The sequence below is a fragment of the Setaria viridis genome, chromosome 1 (genome assembly GCF_005286985.2).
Source record: "Setaria viridis chromosome 1, Setaria_viridis_v4.0, whole genome shotgun sequence".
Taxonomy (NCBI): Eukaryota; Viridiplantae; Streptophyta; class Magnoliopsida; order Poales; family Poaceae; genus Setaria; species Setaria viridis.
Genome location: NC_048263.2, coordinates 40,424,509 through 40,442,322, shown reverse-complemented (window position 1 = coordinate 40,442,322; position 17,814 = coordinate 40,424,509). Strand labels below are relative to the sequence as shown.

The following is a 17,814-nucleotide window of genomic DNA, read 5'->3' as shown; positions in this document are numbered from 1 at the left end:
ACTAGAATTGGGGCCTTCGTCAGGAGGTCCTTGAGTCGGTCAAGTGCCTCCTGGGCCTCGCTGGTCCATTCGAAGCGGTCAGATTTCTTCAGGAGCCGATAGAGAGGAAGACCTCGCTCGCCGAGGCGCGAGATGAAGCGGCTCAAGGATGCTAAGCATCCCATGACGCGCTGCACCCCCTTTATGTTCCGGATTGGCCCTATGTTGCTGATGGCCGCTATCTTCTCCGGGTTTGCCTCGATGCCGCGCACAGAGACGATGAAGCCTAACAGCATGCCCCTTGGGACACCGAACACACATTTCTCGGGATTAAGCTTAATACGCTTATCCCTCAGCCTTTCGAAGGCTAGCTCCAGGTCGGGAACGAGCTGGTTACCCTTCCTGGATTTAACCACGATGTCGTCGACGTAGGCCTCAACGGTCCGCCCGATGAGATTGCCGAAGCATTTTAGCATGCATCGCTGGAAGGTAGCCCCCCGCGTTTTTGAGGCCGAACGGCATCTTAACGTAGCAATAGGGGCCAAAGGGGGTGATGAAAGAGGTGGCGAGCTGGTCGGCCTCTTTCATCGCGATCTGGTGGTAGCCGGAATATGCGTCGAGGAAGCTGAGGGTTTCGCACCCGGCGGTTGAGTCGACTATTTGATCTATGCGTGGAAAAGGAAACGGATCCTTTGGACACGCTTTGTTGAGACCGGTATAATCGACACACATCCTCCATTTCCCGTTCTTTTTTGGTACAAGGACAGGATAGGCTAGCCACTCGGGGTGGCGCACTTCCTTGATGAACCCGGCCGCCAAGAGCTTCTGGAGCTCTTCACCAATGGCCCTGCGCCTTTCTTCGTCGAAACGGCGCAAGCCTTGCTTCACTGGTTTGGAGCCAGCCCTGATGTTCAAGGAATGCTCGGCGACTTCTTTCGGGATGCCTGGCATGGCCGAGGGCTTCCACGCGAAGACGTCGCTGTTCGCGCGGAGGAAGTCGACGAGCGCGCTTTCCTATTTGGGGGATAGGGCCGCGCTGATCCGCACAACCCCACCATTGGAACAGCCGGGATCGAGAGGGACTTCTTTGATACCTTCGGTGGGCTCAAAGGAGGTGCCCGACTGCTTGGCGTCGGGCTGACCTTCGATTGCCTCCGCAAGCTGGACCGCCATGCCGCTCGTGGCAGTGATGGCCGCGGCATACTCGCAACACTCCACGTCGCACTCATACGCCTTCTGGAAGGTCGTGCTGACGGTGATGACCCCGTTGGGCCCTGGCAGCTTGAGCTTGAGGTAGGTGTAGTTGGGGAATGCCATGAACTTCGCGTAACACGGCCGTCCTAAGATGGCATGGTAGGTTCCGCGAAACCCTACCACCTCGAAGGTGAGGACCTCCTTCCTATAGTTGGAAGGGGTCCCAAACGTAACGGGCAAGTCGATCTGCCCGAGAGGCGTCGCCTGCTTCCCTGGCACGACGCCATGGAAGGGTGCCTTGCTGGGACGGAGGCGGGAGCGATCGATCCCCATAGCGTCGAGGATCTCGGCGTAGAGGAGGTTGAGGCCGCTGCCCCCATCCATGAGTACCTTGGTGAGGCGCGTCGTACCGACGATGGGGTCGACGACGAGAGGGTAACGCCCCGGATGCCAGACGCGTCCAGGGTGGTCGGACCTATCGAAGGTGATGGCTGGCCCGGACCAGTCGAGGAAGGCCGGAGTCGCAGGCTCGGCCGCGTAGACCTCCCGGCGCTCCAGCTTTTGCTGGCGCTTGGTGTCGTGAGCCGCGGAGCCGCCGAAGATCATGAAGCAGCCGTCAACTTTAGGGAAGCCGTCTTCCTTCTCTTTGTCGCCCTTCTTTTCCTCATCGGGCTTCCGCTTCCGGTCGCCTTTCACCGGGTTGCCTACGAAGTACCTCTTCATGAGGTTACAATCTTTGTAGGTGTGCTTGACGGGGAACTCGTGGTTCGGGCACGGTCCCTCGAGCAACTTGTCGAAGAAGCCGGGAGCGCCTTCGGGGGGTGGCTGCCCCCGCTTGCGCTCGGCCGCGGCCACGAGGGGGGCCTCGCGCCGCTGCTTGCCTTTCTTCTTCTGCTGGCGGTTGGAGGTGCCTTCGTCGGCGTCCTCCTCCCGCTTCGCCTTGCCCTTGGAACGATCGAAGATCGCTCCGACAGCCTCTTCGCAAGAGGCGTAGCTAGTGGCAATGTTGAGGAGCTCTTCCGTGGTTCGCGGGCCTCGGCGCCCTAGCTCGTGGACGAGGGGCCAGCAAGAGGTCCTTGCTAGGAAGGCTCCTATGACGTCGGCGTCCGCGACGTTGGAGAGCTCGGTGCGCTTTCTGGAGAAGCGCCGGATGTAATCCCGGAGGGACTCGTCCGCCCCCTGACGGCAGCTCCGGAGATCCCAGGAGTTGCCGGGGCGCGTGTACGTCCCATGGAAGTTTCCTATGAAAACCTCTTTCAGGTCGCTCCAGCTGCGAACGCGTCCCGAAGGGATATGTTCTAGCCAGGCTCGCGTGGAGTCTGCCAGAAAAAGGGGTAGGTTGCGGATGATGAACAGGTCATCGTCCGCCCCGCCGGCTTGACATGCAAGCCGGTAATCGCTGAGCCACACTCCAAGATTTGTCTCCCCCGAGTATTTGGCTACACTCGTGGGTTGCCTGAAGCGCGGCGGAAAGGGCGCATTTAGGATGCGCGCGGAGAAGGCCCGAGGCCCAGCCGCTCCTGGGCTCGGGCTGCGGTCTTCCCCGCTGTCGTAACGCCCGCCACGGTGAACGTGGTAGCCTCGATCTGCCCCGTCCCCCTGTCCGCGCGGGAGCATCTTCGCGCGTTCAGGGTGTCGCGGGCGTCGCGGACGAGACCGACGCGCTGGTGAACGGATCGAGCCTCGCCTACCGCGGGTGGCGGGGTTCGTCGGGCGGACGTGGCCTGATTCGCCCCCGGAGGGGGTTGATGGACAGATTCCCCCCGCCGTTCCGGGGGCGCGTCATGCGTCGCCCGGCTGGCGTTCTGCCCGCGTCGCCGGGACGTCGAACTTTCCGCCTGCTGGACGGCAGCGCACTCGAGCAGGTTGCGCATCTCTTGTCGTGCCCGTCGCTGCTCGGGCGTCGCTGGTTCGGGGAGCTGTCGGAGCAACACCGCCGCGGCTGCGACGTTTTGGCTAGCGCGGGCAAAGAGCGGCGGACGCTCTCCGTCCGCGCAGATGCGTTCCTGGATGTCGCACGCCTGTTGTCGCGCTCCCCCCTCGTGGTGGGGGTGCTCTACTTCTTGGCGAGCGCCCACGTGCGCTTCTAGTTGCCGAGCGCACTCCGGGGCCCCGGGTAAGGCTCCAGTTGTAGCAGCGGCGCGCGAGGGGGGAACCCGTTGTCTCCCCTTGGCACCATCGCCGTTGGACCCCTCGGAGTGCGCGTCGACCACAAGGCACTCGCGCGAGGGGTGGGGGCTCCTGCTGCTGGAGCCAGCGTCAGAGACTGTCCTCGTCGCGCCTACGAGCTCGTTGCTCGCGGGCGACGTGGTCAAGGACCGCCCCAGGAGGCGTCCGTAAGCCTTCGTGGCGTTGCGTAGCCCGAAGGGCTGTCCTCTCGGTGAGGTCCTTCCAGTGGGCGAGCGACCGCTCGCCGCCGTCCCGGCAGCAGGGCCAGGGGCAGCTGGGCGAGTGGGTAGGACGAGGACAGGGATCAGCTCGATCCCTTCCCCGGTGGCGAGGAAATCCAGGCTCCCGAAACGGATCAGGGAGCCCGGAACAAAGCTGCCCTCGTAACTGGCCATCTGAGGCTGAGATGTACGCGCAAAGGTCCCCTACCTGGCGCGCCAACTGTCGTTGCCAAGATCAGCGGATCAAGACTTAGACTAGTAAATTTCTTTTATGCGCGTAAGCCTCAGGTGGTTGCGCGGGAGACACGGGTTTAGACTGGTTCGGGCAAAGGAAGCCCTACGTCCAGTATCGGGGATGTTCATGTTGCCCACGCGGGGTTCTGTAGTAGGGGTTACAGGTTGACGAGAGAGGGACTGGTCCCAAGTCTCTTTGGTGCTTACGCTCTCAGGAAGAGTCGCTGTGTGCTATGGCTTGTGGGAGAAGAAGCCGATCCCCTCTCTGGCCCTGGGTTCCACCTTCTATATCGCAAGGGGGTGGCCGGAGTTACAGTTGGGATCGGGTAAAGAGGACTGTAAAGAGTAAAGCGTAGAATGGTAAAAAGCACAGCAAGAAGGAGGAGCCAGATCCAGGGCGCCCGATGCCTCTGCCGGCCCTGGGCGAGCGCCGGCGCGCATGCCGGAGGGGGAGGCCGCCGTATGCCAAGTGTTGTTGCTCCCTGCAGATGGCTCCTTCGATACTCGTAGGCCTCAGATCATGATGAGGGCGTTCCGTCGTTATCCCAGCGTCCGTTAGGGAGGACGGTGGATGTTGTTGCTCAGGCGATGGCTGCTGGAGGGAGGGCGTCACATCCTTGCTGCGTGGGACCCGAGGGCGCACGGGGCCCGAGGACAGGCCGCTCTCTCCTTTGCTCCGGCCGGCGCAGGCCATGAGTGCCCTGCGGCGAATGGGAGCCGGCCGCCGGCACTGTAGCCTGTACAGAGCGGTCGTGCGCGGGTACTTGTGATGGGTTGCGTGAGGAGCGCGGTCGTCCTGCCCTCCGTCAGACCTGCGGCGCATTTATAGCGAGGCCGACGGGGGAACCCACAGGATTTTGTCTGTCTTGCCCATGTGGACCGCATCCGAGGGGGATCCCTGCCCCGGGGGCCCCAGCGCGCCCGACCCCTTTGCTTGGGGTCGGGCGAGGCGGAACTCCGTGGCGAGGGGTCGGGCGCCTCCGACCCCGGGGTCGCGGTCGGGCGAGGCGGAAACTTTGCGGAGGGGGGTCGGACGTTCCCGATCCTGGCGCCTTGGTCGGGCAAGGCGGAGCTTTGATCACGCCTAGGTGGGCCCGGGCCTCCGTGTCTGCTTCCTTAAGTGGTGTCTTAGGGGATCGTTAATATTTCCCCCCAACAAATACTATAATAGAAGTATGATTTTCAACCCACAACTACAAAAACGGATAAGGAGGGCCATCCAACTATCAAAACCGAACAGATTTGACCCTTTGGGTGATTTTGCATTTTCTAGAAATTTAAAAAGTTTTGATTTGATAAAAAATCATAACTAATTTATTTCAAATCCAAAAAATATGAAGTTGGTATCAAAAATTTTCTAAAAACGTAAGCTATTTGCTGGTACTCTATTACTTAACCAGAGGATTTTATATTACATTTTTATACTATATAATCAACCTGAGATTTTAATTTCTACTATCCCTAGAATGAAGGAACGGCGTTTATATTACATTTTTATACTATATAGTCATCCGGTAATCTTCATACAGACAGAATTAAATTTTGAGTAATAACGGGAAGGGACATCATGAATTCAAATGCCAACAGAAGCAGTACTTTTTTCAGTTTTTTATCTTTTCGTTGACCCATAAGCACCTTATTACCGATCACAAACCTTTACATGTGGCATGATATCAAATAAGAATGCTTATACACACTTGTAGAAATTGTTTTTTTTTCAAGAACGTAATACACATGAATAACTGAAAAAATATACGCTAAATTTGCAATGTCCTTATATGATTCTTCCCTTCACTTTTGTTTCGTTTGACCTGTGTTATCTCATCTGGGGAATCTCAGCGTGCCCGGATTTACAAGTACGAACGCTGCTGCTCTGTGATGACAGGCAGGTGCCCCTTCTTCTGCATGCACACCACCGCTTCACACAAGCTTTTCTTCAGTGGAGTGAACTCCAAGCCCAAGTCCTTGAGCCTCTGGTTGGAAAACTTGTAAGGCTTCGCCATTGGCTTGCCGTCATCTTCACACCTAGTATATCATCAAGACGCGCGAGGTTTGCGGAGTCAGCAACGCATCAACAGAGGGAAACAGAGGAGGTTCGCCATGGCGTAAACTCACTTGGCCGTGACGGGGTACTGCGGGAAGAGCTCCATGAGCATGGCGATGAACTGGGCGCGGTGGAGCACGGTGCCGATGCAGAGGTATCGCCCGCGGGCTTCGGGGCGCTCGTAGTTGAGGACGTGCGCGCGCGCGACGTCGCGGACGTCGACGTAGGCGGCAACGGCGTTGGGGTAGGACCTCTTGGCGCCCATCAGGTAGTGGACGACGTGGTTGCTGGTGAAGTTGAGCGACTGCTGCAGCATCGGGCCCGTGGTGATGCACGGCACCACCACCGCCAGCTGCAGGCCGCGCCGCGCCGCCTCCTCCGTCGCCGTGATCTCCGCCATCATCTTGGCGCAGCAGTACAGGTTCTGCGCGCACGGTTTCGATGTAATTCAGGCACTGCGATAATGGATGAGACAAATCAGAGAAGAAGAGAGGCTGGCAATGGCAGCTTACGCCTGTCTGCTTGCAGAAGTCGAAGTCGCTCCAGCAGGTCTCGTCGAGGACGGCGTCGGGGCTCCGGTTGGGATCCATGTGCACCGCGCCGTACGTCGAGGTGAACACCGCCCGGCGCACGCCCTCGTCCGCCGCGGCGTTGATCACGTTCCGTGTGCCCTCCACGGCCACCGGCACCAGCTCGTGCAAGCCATCACACGTAAGCATGCAAGGGCGTGAACGATGTTCTGTGTAGCTAGGAGTATGCAGAGGGTTATTTGTGCATAAAAACTAACCGGGTCGTTGGACACCGGGGAGGCGACGTGGAGGACGCCATGGCAGCCGGTGAAGGCGGCGCGGAGGGAGTCGTAGTCGAGTACATCGGCGCGGCACAGGGTGAGCCTCTCCCTGGCACCCTCCAGAGCAAGCAAGTGCGCGTTCTTGCTATCCTCTGTTTCGTTCAGGGACAAAACAAAACGAGCACGTTGTTATCATTGCAGCGTTGTTCTGAATTTGTGATGGTGGGATGAAAGAAAGAGACTTCACTAGCTCACCAGGGTCCCTTGCAGTTCCCCTGACACGGTAGCCGCGCATGAGGAGCTCCTTGACCAGCCACGAACCGATGAAGCCGCCTGCTCCGGTCACGCAGACCAGCTGCTCCTGCTGCTGCTCGCCACCATTGCTGGACTTGGAATAGGACGACGACATGGCTCTCTCTTGCGATCGATGCTAGCTTGCTAGTGAAATGTGTATGGAATTGGATCAGTATCTGATCTGTCACTCTGTTGCTTCGAGTCTTGGATCGAGCTCGTATATGTCAGAAACACGCTGGAGAAACAACGTCCCTGCTCACGGCTAAGAACACACGAACACAAAGGACTTAATTTGCGCTGTCAACTTGGCAGCTTTTACAGAGTCTATTGCATTACTTAAGCAGATGATTATAAGGCATAATCAAGCTGGCTGTACAACCACTCAATTGCAAATTAGCTACTGGCTAAATTAGGACAGTATAAATCTAACCAAGGATTATTCTTAATCTTGGCCTGTATGGATGGCGCCCCGGCCCGTATTTATACAGCTAGGAAGGGGATCGCAAGAGCTGTGTGCAGCCGCGAGACGTAGCATGGCGCCGCCGCCACCGGATTCATTCAGCGGCGGGGCCGGGGCGCCGCCGATGGGTTTCGGCAAATCGGCCGGCGTAATAGCCGCACGAGAGCTCACTGATTTTCCGTTCTCTCGAGACGGGACGGGATCACGATGGCAACTTTGGCACGTCGCGGAGTCCAAAACCTTCAGAAATCGTCGGTCCACATCCGGGGTTCGATCACTGCCGTTAGAACTGGTAAAACGGTAGTATATTCAGTATTCCGAAAGCGCCATGACTTGGCCGGAGCTGACCAAACGATCCAATTACAGAACTTGGTCGTGGAGCTTGGCGATGGGGGCAAAATGCATCACTCATATTGTTTGAATCAGAGTTTGGATGTTTCAACAAAAATCACTCTTATTTATGGACACATATGAATACCGAAACGTAGAATCAAAGGAAGTTGGACCATTAACTTTGTCTTAGGCTGCTAAGGTCTAAATTATTATATTGATCCTCAAGGTACTGTGCCGTGTACTTGATCCTCTCAGGACCATACTTTATGTTTCATTCTCATGCGTTTTATGTTTCATTCTCATGTGCTGCATATCTAGTGTAGTCTCTGCATAATATCTAATGTACGGCTAAGTGTGCGTAGTGTCTTATTCCCCTGAATTAATATAAATGTTGTTGTCGGAACACATAGCAATATCATGTCCGTAGCATCATCTTCTGTGTCATCTAAATTTTCTTTAATAGATTGAATTTAAAAGGTGTGCGTAGTCTTATTGATTTAAAACCAAAAGATCCATAAACGGAGAAAAAAGTGGTTGTTAAACTTCGAAATCGTTTTCCCTTAATTTTTATTTTGTTTCTAGCTTTAAAACTGAAAACATACCGTAATAACCAATTGCCCACCCTTACAGCCAGGGGCGAGAAAATTTTCTTTTTTTTTGCTACCCCTAATAAAAGAAGAGAAGATGATACTGTAGACTGAAACATGGGATGCGCGGTTGATGGTTCGGGCTGACCGGCTGAAAGCTGCTTAGTAAGGAAAAAAACAAATGATCTCAATAGTCGAAATTGTTGTGGTTGAGGGAGATAAATCTAGTGAACTTCTTCTTTTGCCTTGAATTTGTTTCTTAGTCGTGATACGCATGGAACCTTAAAAAATTTTAGTGTGTGTACCTTTAGAAGTTTGAGATACGATAAATTTCCAAGAGTTTGATAAATGCAAAATCTATAAAAAAATATAGTGGTGTTTGCTATATAAAGACATGTCTTCTTCAATGTTTCCTGCACTTAGGTGTTGCGACTTATGATACCATGTTGCAATGTAAATTATTTTCCGCTACCCCGATTTTTCTAGTGGTGTTTTGTGATATTTGGCGTGTAATTTGGTTTGTTTAAGCATGACATCAATAAAAATGAAAACACTGTATACATATAGTACACGATAACTTTAGTTATTTGTTGGGAGTCCACTAAAATTATTTTGTTTGCATCGTTTTATTTGGGATTTTAATGTATTTTGTTTTGTGTGTGCAACTGAAAAAAAACTTGCAAAAAACTTTTTTTAAGGGTTTTTTATAGATTTACTCATCCGGCAGTCTTCATATAGGCAGAATTAAATTTTGAGTAAGTAACGGGAAGAGACATCCTGACTTAAAGGTTTACATGATATCAAACAATTAAGAATGCTTATACACACTGGTAGAATTTTGTTACCAAGAAAGTAATACACCTGAATAACTGTGTTAAATTTCAAATCTCCTTATATGCTTGTATCATCTCTGTCCCTTCACTTTTGCTTCGTTTTCCCTGTTTATTTCATCTGGGAAATCCCAACGTCCCAGGATTTTACAAGTACGCACGCTGCTGCTCTCTGATCACAGGCAGGTGCCCCTTCTTCTGCATGCTCACCACCGCTTCATACAAACTTTTCTTCAGCGGAGTGAACTCCATGCCCAGGTCCTTGACCCTCTGGTTGGAGAACCTGTACGGCTTCGCCATTGGCTTGCCGTCATCTTCACACCTATGCAGACCAAGACACGCACGAGATTTTCACGAGTCAGCAACGCAACGATGCTCGCCGACGAAAAGAGAGAGGTCGACCATGGCGTGTAAAAACTCACTTGGCGGTGACGGGGTACTGCGGGAAGAGCTCCCTGAGCATGGCGATGAGCTGGGCGCGGTGGAGCACGGTGCCAATGCAGAGGTATCGGCCGCGGGCTTCGGGGCGCTCGAAGGCGAGGACGTGCGCGCGCGCGACGTCGCGGACGTCGACGTAGGCGGCGACGGCGTTGGGGTAGGACCTCTTGGTGCCCATGAGGTAGCGCGCCACGTGGTTGCTGCTGAAGTTGAGCGTCTGCTGCAGCATCGGGCCCATGGTCATGCAGGGCACCACCACCGCCAGCTGCAGGCCGCGCCGCGCCGCCTCCTCCGTCGCCGTGATCTCCGCCATCATCTTGGCGCAGCAGTACAGGTTCTGTGTTTTCGACGCAAGCACGGATGAGTACGCGACGGAAGCAGTGGATGAGGCAGAAAAACAGAGGATCAAGAGAGGCTGGCTGGCAGTGACAGCTTACATCCGTCTGCTTGCAGAAGTCGTAGTCGCTCCAGCAGGTCTCGTCGAGGATGGCGTCGGGGCTCCGGTTGGGGTCCATGTGCACCGCGCCGTACGAGGAGGTGAAGACCACCCGGCGAACGCCCTCGTCCGCCGCGGCGCTGATCACGTTCCTGGTGCCCTCCACGGCCACCGGCACCAGCTCCTGCAGTTCATCGCGAGGAGAAGCAGCGTAAGAACATGGCTTCTCAATTCGAGTTAGCACAGGAACAATGTGCCGTAGGTGGTAGGAGTAGAGATTTGTGAAAACTAACAGGGTCGTTGGACACCGGGGAGGCGACGTGAAATACGCCGTGGCAGCCGGTGAAGGCGGCGCGGAGGGAGTCGAAATCGAGGACATCGGCGCGGCACAGGGTGAGCCTCTCCTTGGCCCCCTCCAGAGCAAGCAAGTGCGCGTTCTTGCTGTCGGCTGCGCATCCAAACATCCAGGGAGAAAAATTTAGCACGTTTATGCAGCGCTACTCTGAATTTGTGATAGTAACCGAGAAAGAAATTGTACTGACCAGGGTCTCTTGCGGTTCCCCTGACTCGGTAGCCGCGCAGCAGGAGCTCCTTCACCACCCACGACCCGATGAAGCCGCCTGCTCCCGTCACGCAGACCAGCTGCTGCTGTTCCTCACCATTGCTGGCCTTGGAATAGGACGACATGGTGAAACTTCCAAAGCTGAATCGCTAGAAGAATGTGTTTGGGATAGACCAGATCAGATCAGTACTCTGTCTCGATCTCTCTGTTGCTCTTGTATCGAACTATCAATCTTGTTTTCTTGTGTGACCTTGGCCTGTATGGTTGCTGCTCGTATTTATACCGGCAGGCATTAGGCAGTGCTGCCACTACTTGTCGCGGGGCGAGGACGAGAGGTCGTGGTTGGGGGAGGCGCAACTGCGGCTTCCTTCCTTGGCGCGAACCGTGGCATGGCGCCGACCCGACGGGAGGTTTCCGGTGCACTCCTCTGTTCATTCAGCGGCGTGGGGGTTGGCCGGTGGGTTTGGGCGAATTCAGGGGCGTCGCAGCCGCGTGGAGAGCGCGCGCAGATTCCGTCCTCGGGAGAGGGAATCGCCAAGCCAACTTTGGCACGCCGTGGGAGTCCAAAACCTTGAGAATCTTTTCGCACTCCACATGCCACACAAGTAGTAAACCGGCACAGGTATATTCTGAATTCCCAAAGTGGCATGTCTTGCCGAGAGCTGACCAGAAGACGATCCAGGAATGGCTTGGCGAATTGACGCTGACAGCACAACTGCTTTTCCTGGAATGGCAGGAATGGTTTGCAGTTGACAGGATTGTATAGCATACTGCTGCCCCCATGTTTGAGAGTCGTGGACCTTTTGACGTCTTTCTTGACCGGTGGCAGGAGGGATGAGGCGAGAAGCAACTCGTGCTTCTCCTCTCTCAAAGATACCCAGACCCACCGGTGGGCTGCGCAACCGGCCCGGGCCATTTCTTGTGGGCGCAAGTCGGCAGTTGAGTGGAGTGGGTAAAGCTGCAGCACGCGGTGGACCAAACTTCCGGCCCATGTACGCTGTTTATTTTCTCTTGCCGGCCCAATTTCTTTCAGGTTCCGAAAGGCCCGACCTGTACAGCTAACTGGGAGTCTGGGACTCACTTCCCCCCTCACGGCATAGGCCGGCCACGGCTACTGATAGATATACCAAGCTTCAAGGCCCAATTTCAGGAAATAAACTGTGCCCATGCGTGCCCTACATGCTCCAGGGCCCCTGCGATTTGTGTTCCAAATGCTTAGGAGTAGTTCACAATTACCTGCACAGGTAGTCTTCTGAAGTCAGCAGAGCCTACAGCGAGTACCGGTGAGGATTGGCAACCGTCCTCTTCAGAGAACGCTGAACTGAACACCCGCAGTCTTCACACGAGCAAATGATTCGCAGCCATGCCATCGATCTTCTTGAAGACTCTCAGCACGGGCATACTTATCCTACCGTGACAATCCCAGTCTGCGTTGGCGTGCAGCAGAGAGAGCCAGGCGCTATAATAAGCTCAATGAAGTGAAGGACTTGCAACAGCCAACTCTGCCTTTATCTTCCACCTCCAACCATTAGAAATGATAATTTTCATAAACTTTCAGACACCTCTTGAACCCTATCAATCAGAGACGCGATGCACTAGTGCTTTTGCATTAAAAAAGATCGTCGGAATCATCCACTCCAGGCTAGACATGCTTGCGCTTTCAGACACCAGTGCATGCATGCACTGCCGAGCGCGCGGGCGCGAATCATCATCCCGTGACAGCTCGCAGGACAACAATCATGCGGAGGGGAACGATGGGCGCAGCACAAACAGCTCGAAAGCAACCCAGCCTTTCCTTACTCCTCTCCTCTGCCCTGGCCCCGCCTCCCTCTCGCGCGGCGTCCTTCCTCTCGACATCTCCTCCCGCAGCTGGTCTGCACAGAACATAAACCTGAGCACACTCTCCGAGCAATCAACGGCCGTCTCACATCACCCCTGCAGAAACACACAAGCAAGTAGCAACGCCATCGCTTTCTGACGAAGCGAGTGAAGCGTCACTGAACTGCAGCAGATACGCACAGCCATATAGGGCTTGAAAGCATTTTAATGGCACCCATGCTTCTGGGCAGTTGCAGTTGCAGCCACCACCTTCCGTCCTCCTGCAACTCACCACACCGGCTGAGGCTGCCATCTCACATCAGGCACATGAGCGCCATCACCAAACAGGATTAATGCCCGGTAACCTGCAGCAACCATATCCAACCAAACGAGTTGGCATTCAAAGCTAAGCTACCCAGCACCTCGGCAGCATGCCGATCGGTGTGAAGGGGGATGGAGCACCACGCCTTTCCATGTGCCTTCCAATGCGCATGCAGTGCAACTGCAGACTCTGCTGAATGCTGCTCGTTCAGCTCGACAGCCCCAGTGGCTCAACAGCAGCAGCTGAAGAGGAACAGCGCTCGTCTTCCAGTTCCAGCTCCGACTTCACATTGCTGCACCCACAGGGGCCAAACCTGGCCATGCACATGGTGAGGATTCTGATCCAAGCTCTGCCACGGTTCCTGCCGGGGCTCAAGTGCTGATCCCAGACCAGGAAGAAGAGACCATGGTCCAAGCCAGGGAGTCATCACTCATCAGGTGGTAAAAGCCGCAACAATCCATTCGCACAGGGAAAGGGCATGAACGATGGCTTTGGTCAAAAGCCATGTCGCCGCAGAAGCTTAAACGTCTTTGCCCAAAAGGGGCATCGGCATGATACCTTGATGGACATCGAAAGAATGAAAGATCCTCTTTGCGATGCAAGGCATCCGAGATCAACGATGCAGCACGCTCGGGAAGGAAGCATGGAGGTGACAATGGGCGGGAACAAGGCGATGCACTTTGTCGCCTTTCAAGAGGGGAGGAGACATGAGCCTCAGTTTCAACGATTGTGACTCGTGCTACTTGCAACAGAGTGTCATTTCTAAGGCGTAGTACACATTTATGCAGCTCCATGCAGATCTGGCTCAACCAATCTGATGGAGAGACTAATTATGAACAAGGATTGAACAAGTCAGAACGGAAGGAAAATTATCTGCGCCAATCGCGCTCACTGACATGTCAAACTAGAAGCAGACGCATCACAATTTTATCCAACACCTGGGACGCAAGTTAAAACCGAACTGATGCTCATCTGGTCGAAAGATTTGGTTTGATGCATTCAACATACGCACATCAACAGTACACCACCAGTGACTAACTTTATAGCAACAACCAACATTTGCCTCAGTAGTCAGTACATCCATACATAAATGCACCATGCTGATCTCCCGTGATCAGCTGGAAACCACTGCAGCTGCCCACAAGGGAGCAGCAATTGACAAAGAAACAGGTTACACGCCCATCACAGAGGGTGCAAGAATACCGAGAGATCACATGGCCAATTAGCCCGCACTGAACTTCTGGCATTAATCGATACAGCAACCCTAAAGAATTAACAAATAGCAGCTGACACCCCAAGATTGTTAAACAACCCGACTGAACTCCAACTCTTCCAGTAAGCTAATATAATACTTATCCATTATGTCCACAGACTCTGTATGTACATCTAAGCACACCAAAGAACTACTAATAGTTTTTGCATCATATCATGACCCAGAACGCCAAACCAAAAAACTCTAGACAATTTAAAAGAGGAAAGGAAAAAAATATAGGTGAATACTAGAGACAATAACGAATCCAACTGACGCAGTATTAACGCATATTGACGGGCGGCGGATGAAAGAAAAATTGGAAAACTCCTTTGATCCATTGGCGATAAGGTGAGGTAAGCTGTGGTGGTGGTGATCAGGAGACGGTCGGCTTCACTGCCACCGGCTTCGCGGGCTCTGTGCCGAGCACTGCACCCGCCGCCGACATGCCATTGACAGCAGAAGGATACTGGGGCAGCATGCTGGTGTAGTAGATGGCGCGGCCATTGCTGTCATACGCAACCTGCGGGGCAGGGGCGTAGGCCGTCGCGTTTGACACCGCGGCCGAGGGGGCGGAGCCGTTCCCGTTGGCGTTGGCATTGGGTGGCGCGACGGCGTACATGGCGGGGAAGGAGGTCGCACCTGGGGAGGCGGTGGCGGCGAAGTAGCCATGGGGCGCCGGGATGAAGAAGACGGGGGCATGGTCCGCGCCGGAGCCAGGGGCGACGGATGTATACCTGCCCGGCACCTGCAGGTAGGCCGTCGCGGGAGGGGCGGATGACGGCGGTGGAACTGGGGGCTTCTCCGGGAACTTTGGAAGGTAGTAGTCCGCGTTGGCGGGTGGGGTGGCGGTGGCGGGAGGGTACGCGCGGGTCAGGGAGTCGTCGCTGCCGTTCCTCGGGAGGGCGGCGGGAGCGGGTGCCGGGGCGGGGGCGGCGGCCGGAGCAGATGCCGAGGCGGGAGGTGGTTGGTGGGTGGCGTTGTCGGCGACCTGCAGCTTCTCGAGCTCCTGGATCTGGCGCTGGAACTCGGCAGGTGAGACGACGGGGGAGACAGCGACGTGGTCACCCGCGGGGTTGGGATGGCGGTCGTCGTTTTTGGCGGGTAACTCGACGGGGACGTTCTCCCTCACCGTCGGAGGATCGCCAGCAGGGTCCTTCACCTTCACCGCCGGGGGAGGCACGAAGCCGTTGTCGAGGCCGAACAGGTAGTCGGGGCTCGCCGCCGCTAGCACCATGTGCGGCTGGGGCGGCGCCATCTGCAGCACCGTCTGCGGTGGCGGCTGCTGAACGAACACCGTCTCGTGCTTCGCCTGCGGCGGCGACGACTGCTGCGCGAACACCGACTCCTGCTTCTGCTGCGGCGGCGACTGCTGCGCGGGGACTGGCGACGGAGACGTCTCCTGCTTGGGTTGCGGGATGGTGTTGAGCGCCTCGACGAACCAGTGGCGCTCCGCCTTGGGCTCGAGGAGGCCGGCCGGCGGCGGCGGCGGCGGGGGCGACTGGACGGGGAAGAGGAAGACCCTGAGCCGGAGCGTGGATCCACGGTTGGAGCCGCCGCCGGAGCCTGGCGCGGGGCGGAGCAGGTGGAGGCGGTCGTACTCGAGGACGAGGTGCTCCAGATCCTCGTCGTTGGTGACGGAGACGAGCGCGTCGAGGTCCTCCCCCGGCAGCTGGTACTTGATGCAGATGTCCCCCATGTTCCCGGCGAGCGCGGCGAGGCGCGCGGCGAAGTCGGCGAAGCGGAGTGGCCTCTCGAGCGACAGGATCTTGGTCTCGCCGTTGACGTACGCGAGCTGGTTGTCGTGGGGCCGCGGCTGGATGCGCCCCCCGTAGCTCACCATCAGCCGCACCTTCGCCGGCGGGAGCGGCGGCGCCGCCGCCGCCGCCGCCGCGGAGGCGTCCGAGCCCTCGTGGTGCGTGTCGTCCGTGGCCGCGGCGGAGTGCGGGGACGAGTCGCCGGATTCGGCCATGGCGGCGGTCGGGAGGCGGGGATGCCTCGGCGGCTAGGGTTGGGTGGAGAATTTCAGATTGGAGGGGGGGGGGGTGCGCGGGGGTGGGGGAGAAGGGGGTGTTATAGTGTAGGTGGTGGGGGAATGTGATTAGCGGCGGGTTAGGGTGGGGGCGCGATGTGATTAGCGGCCGTCGCTGGGATTCTGGAAGGCCGGAAGGGTGGCGGTTTCGGAGGAGGGGTTGCTTGACTGGGTGGGGCGGGGTGGCGTGGGGCGCGGGGCGCGGGGATTTTGGCGGGCCGGGCTCGCCTCGGCTGCCCTTCGTTGCTTGCGTCGGGAGGCGTGTGGAGACAGTTGGGATTGAGGTGTCCGTGTCAATTGTGTGTGTTGGTGCGGTGGGCCAGGCTTTTCTTTTCGCTTTTCCCATTTCTTTCCATTAATCCGCCCGCGCTCCTCTTTCTTTGTGGAGGATCTTTTCCCCAACAACCAATCTGGCTGGTTGGAAGGAATTGCTGGGCTCACCCAGAGTATCAGCATCCATACGGCCTTGTTTGTAACGAAGGATTAGAAAACGCAGGAACAAAAGGAAACACAGGAATGGCATGTAGAGTTTGTGGCAAAATAGAGGAATGGAAAACAAAGGGATGAGATGAAGATTTGAACTACATGAATCATACTATGGAAAGAATGAAAAAGAAAAAAAATCAAATTAATGGGTCCCTATTTCCCCTCAATGACTGGTGGGCCAACAAGGCATATCCATTTTTCAACACACCACAACTTGGGGGGGGGGGGGGGGGGGGGGGGGGGGGGGGGGGGCAGGCGCGGAGCTGTCTTCTTCCGACCAGGGACCTTGGTTGCCGCGGATTTGTCTTCTTCGATGATTCACGCCAATTTCTTCTAATCCTTGGCGGGAGGGAGGAAACAAGAGCAGGAGAGAGGAGAGGCGGCGGCAGAGCGCTGGATTCGAACGTTCCCTTGAGTCGCACTGGATTTTTTGTTTCCTGTGTTTTGCTTGTCCATTTATTTTATTTTTGAAATTGTAGCTTGCTTGTCCATTGAGGCCTTTCCTCCGGTGCGGAAGGAAGCGTTCCTTCGTTCCAAACGCAATTCCTCCGTTCCTTTCCTCTGGAACGGTTTCCCCCAAAATTCTCGTGCGTTTCCCTCGTTCCAGTTGGGGCCTACGTTTTTGTTGCTAATAAGGTAAGTATAGCAATCATCGTTATTGCAATACTAATATAGGAGAATTATTAATATATGCGATCTATGCATTCCTGGGTAGGAAGAGATTCAATTATGCATAGCCTCAACAATTATGCATCCGGCATGCATGTTGTACTACTAATATAAGGAATTATTTCAATATACATACAATTATAAATTGCCCAAGTACTATAAAGAGATTCAATTATCATACATCAATTATGCATGTAGAATGGTCAATGGTAGTAGTCAAGAACTGAAGCTAGCTTACAACCAGTGCAAAATGCTAACCACCCATAATTTGATGAGCCGTGAGCATGGGTCGGCTGCTAGCATTAGGTATGACCTACAATGTAGTACAAGTATACCTGAGTCAAACCTTTAGGTAGGGGAAATAATCGACTGCCTGCAATGCTCAAGTTCTGCCTGGCCTAACATAGGACCAAGCACCAGAAAGATCAGATTAGGTGGAAACAAATGACAACCGGAGTGTACACGGCAGCATCAGCATACAAAGCACAATTTTCTAGGATACGCCAAAGCGTCAAAACTAAATATGATTTGGAAATTATGGACTATGCCTAAAAGCAAATTCTTTACATGGCAGATAACTAAGAACCGGGTCTGGACATAGGACAGGTTGCAGCGTCGAGGATGGCCAAACAACCCTACGTGCCCATTGTGCACGACATGAGACAGC

The 17,814-nt window shown here is 55.2% G+C and overlaps 2 protein-coding genes and 1 pseudogene across 2 annotated transcripts; all 3 read right to left on the bottom strand.

Annotated features, from left to right (window-relative positions):
- Positions 1-5,365: 5,365 nt before the first annotated feature.
- On the bottom strand, positions 5,366-7,394 carry LOC117841514 (cinnamoyl-CoA reductase 1-like; annotated as a pseudogene).
- A 1,689-nt stretch (positions 7,395-9,083) lies between these two features.
- LOC117841515 (cinnamoyl-CoA reductase 1) lies at positions 9,084-10,852 on the bottom strand. Its single transcript, XM_034721907.2, has 5 exons — positions 10,552-10,852; positions 10,303-10,457; positions 10,011-10,193; positions 9,558-9,910; positions 9,084-9,457 (listed from the first exon to the last, which is right to left on the bottom strand). Exons 1-5 carry the CDS (start codon positions 10,694-10,696, stop codon positions 9,283-9,285), a joined length of 1,011 nt encoding a protein of 336 aa, XP_034577798.1. The 5' UTR covers positions 10,697-10,852; the 3' UTR covers positions 9,084-9,282.
- Positions 10,853-13,921: 3,069 nt separating this feature from the next.
- LOC117841513 (uncharacterized) lies at positions 13,922-16,003 on the bottom strand. Its single transcript, XM_034721906.2, has one exon. The coding sequence runs from the start codon at positions 15,930-15,932 to the stop codon at positions 14,337-14,339; it is 1,596 nt and encodes a 531-aa protein (XP_034577797.1). The 5' UTR covers positions 15,933-16,003; the 3' UTR covers positions 13,922-14,336.
- Between the last annotated feature and the right edge of the window lie 1,811 nt (positions 16,004-17,814).

Excerpts from the sequence above, each read along its gene's own strand:
- LOC117841515 (XM_034721907.2), bottom strand. The coding sequence starts at position 10,696 with ATGTCGTCCTATTCCAAGGCCAGCAATGGTGAGGAACAGCAGCAGCTG. Across the intron at positions 10,194-10,302 it reads CCCCGGTGTCCAACGACCCT|GAGCTGGTGCCGGTGGCCGT; the intron begins GTTAGTTTTCAC and ends GATGAACTGCAG. Across the intron at positions 9,458-9,557 it reads CAGTACCCCGTCACCGCCAA|GTGTGAAGATGACGGCAAGC; the intron begins GTGAGTTTTTAC and ends TGGTCTGCATAG.
- LOC117841513 (XM_034721906.2), bottom strand. The coding sequence starts at position 15,932 with ATGGCCGAATCCGGCGACTCGTCCCCGCACTCCGCCGCGGCCACGGAC.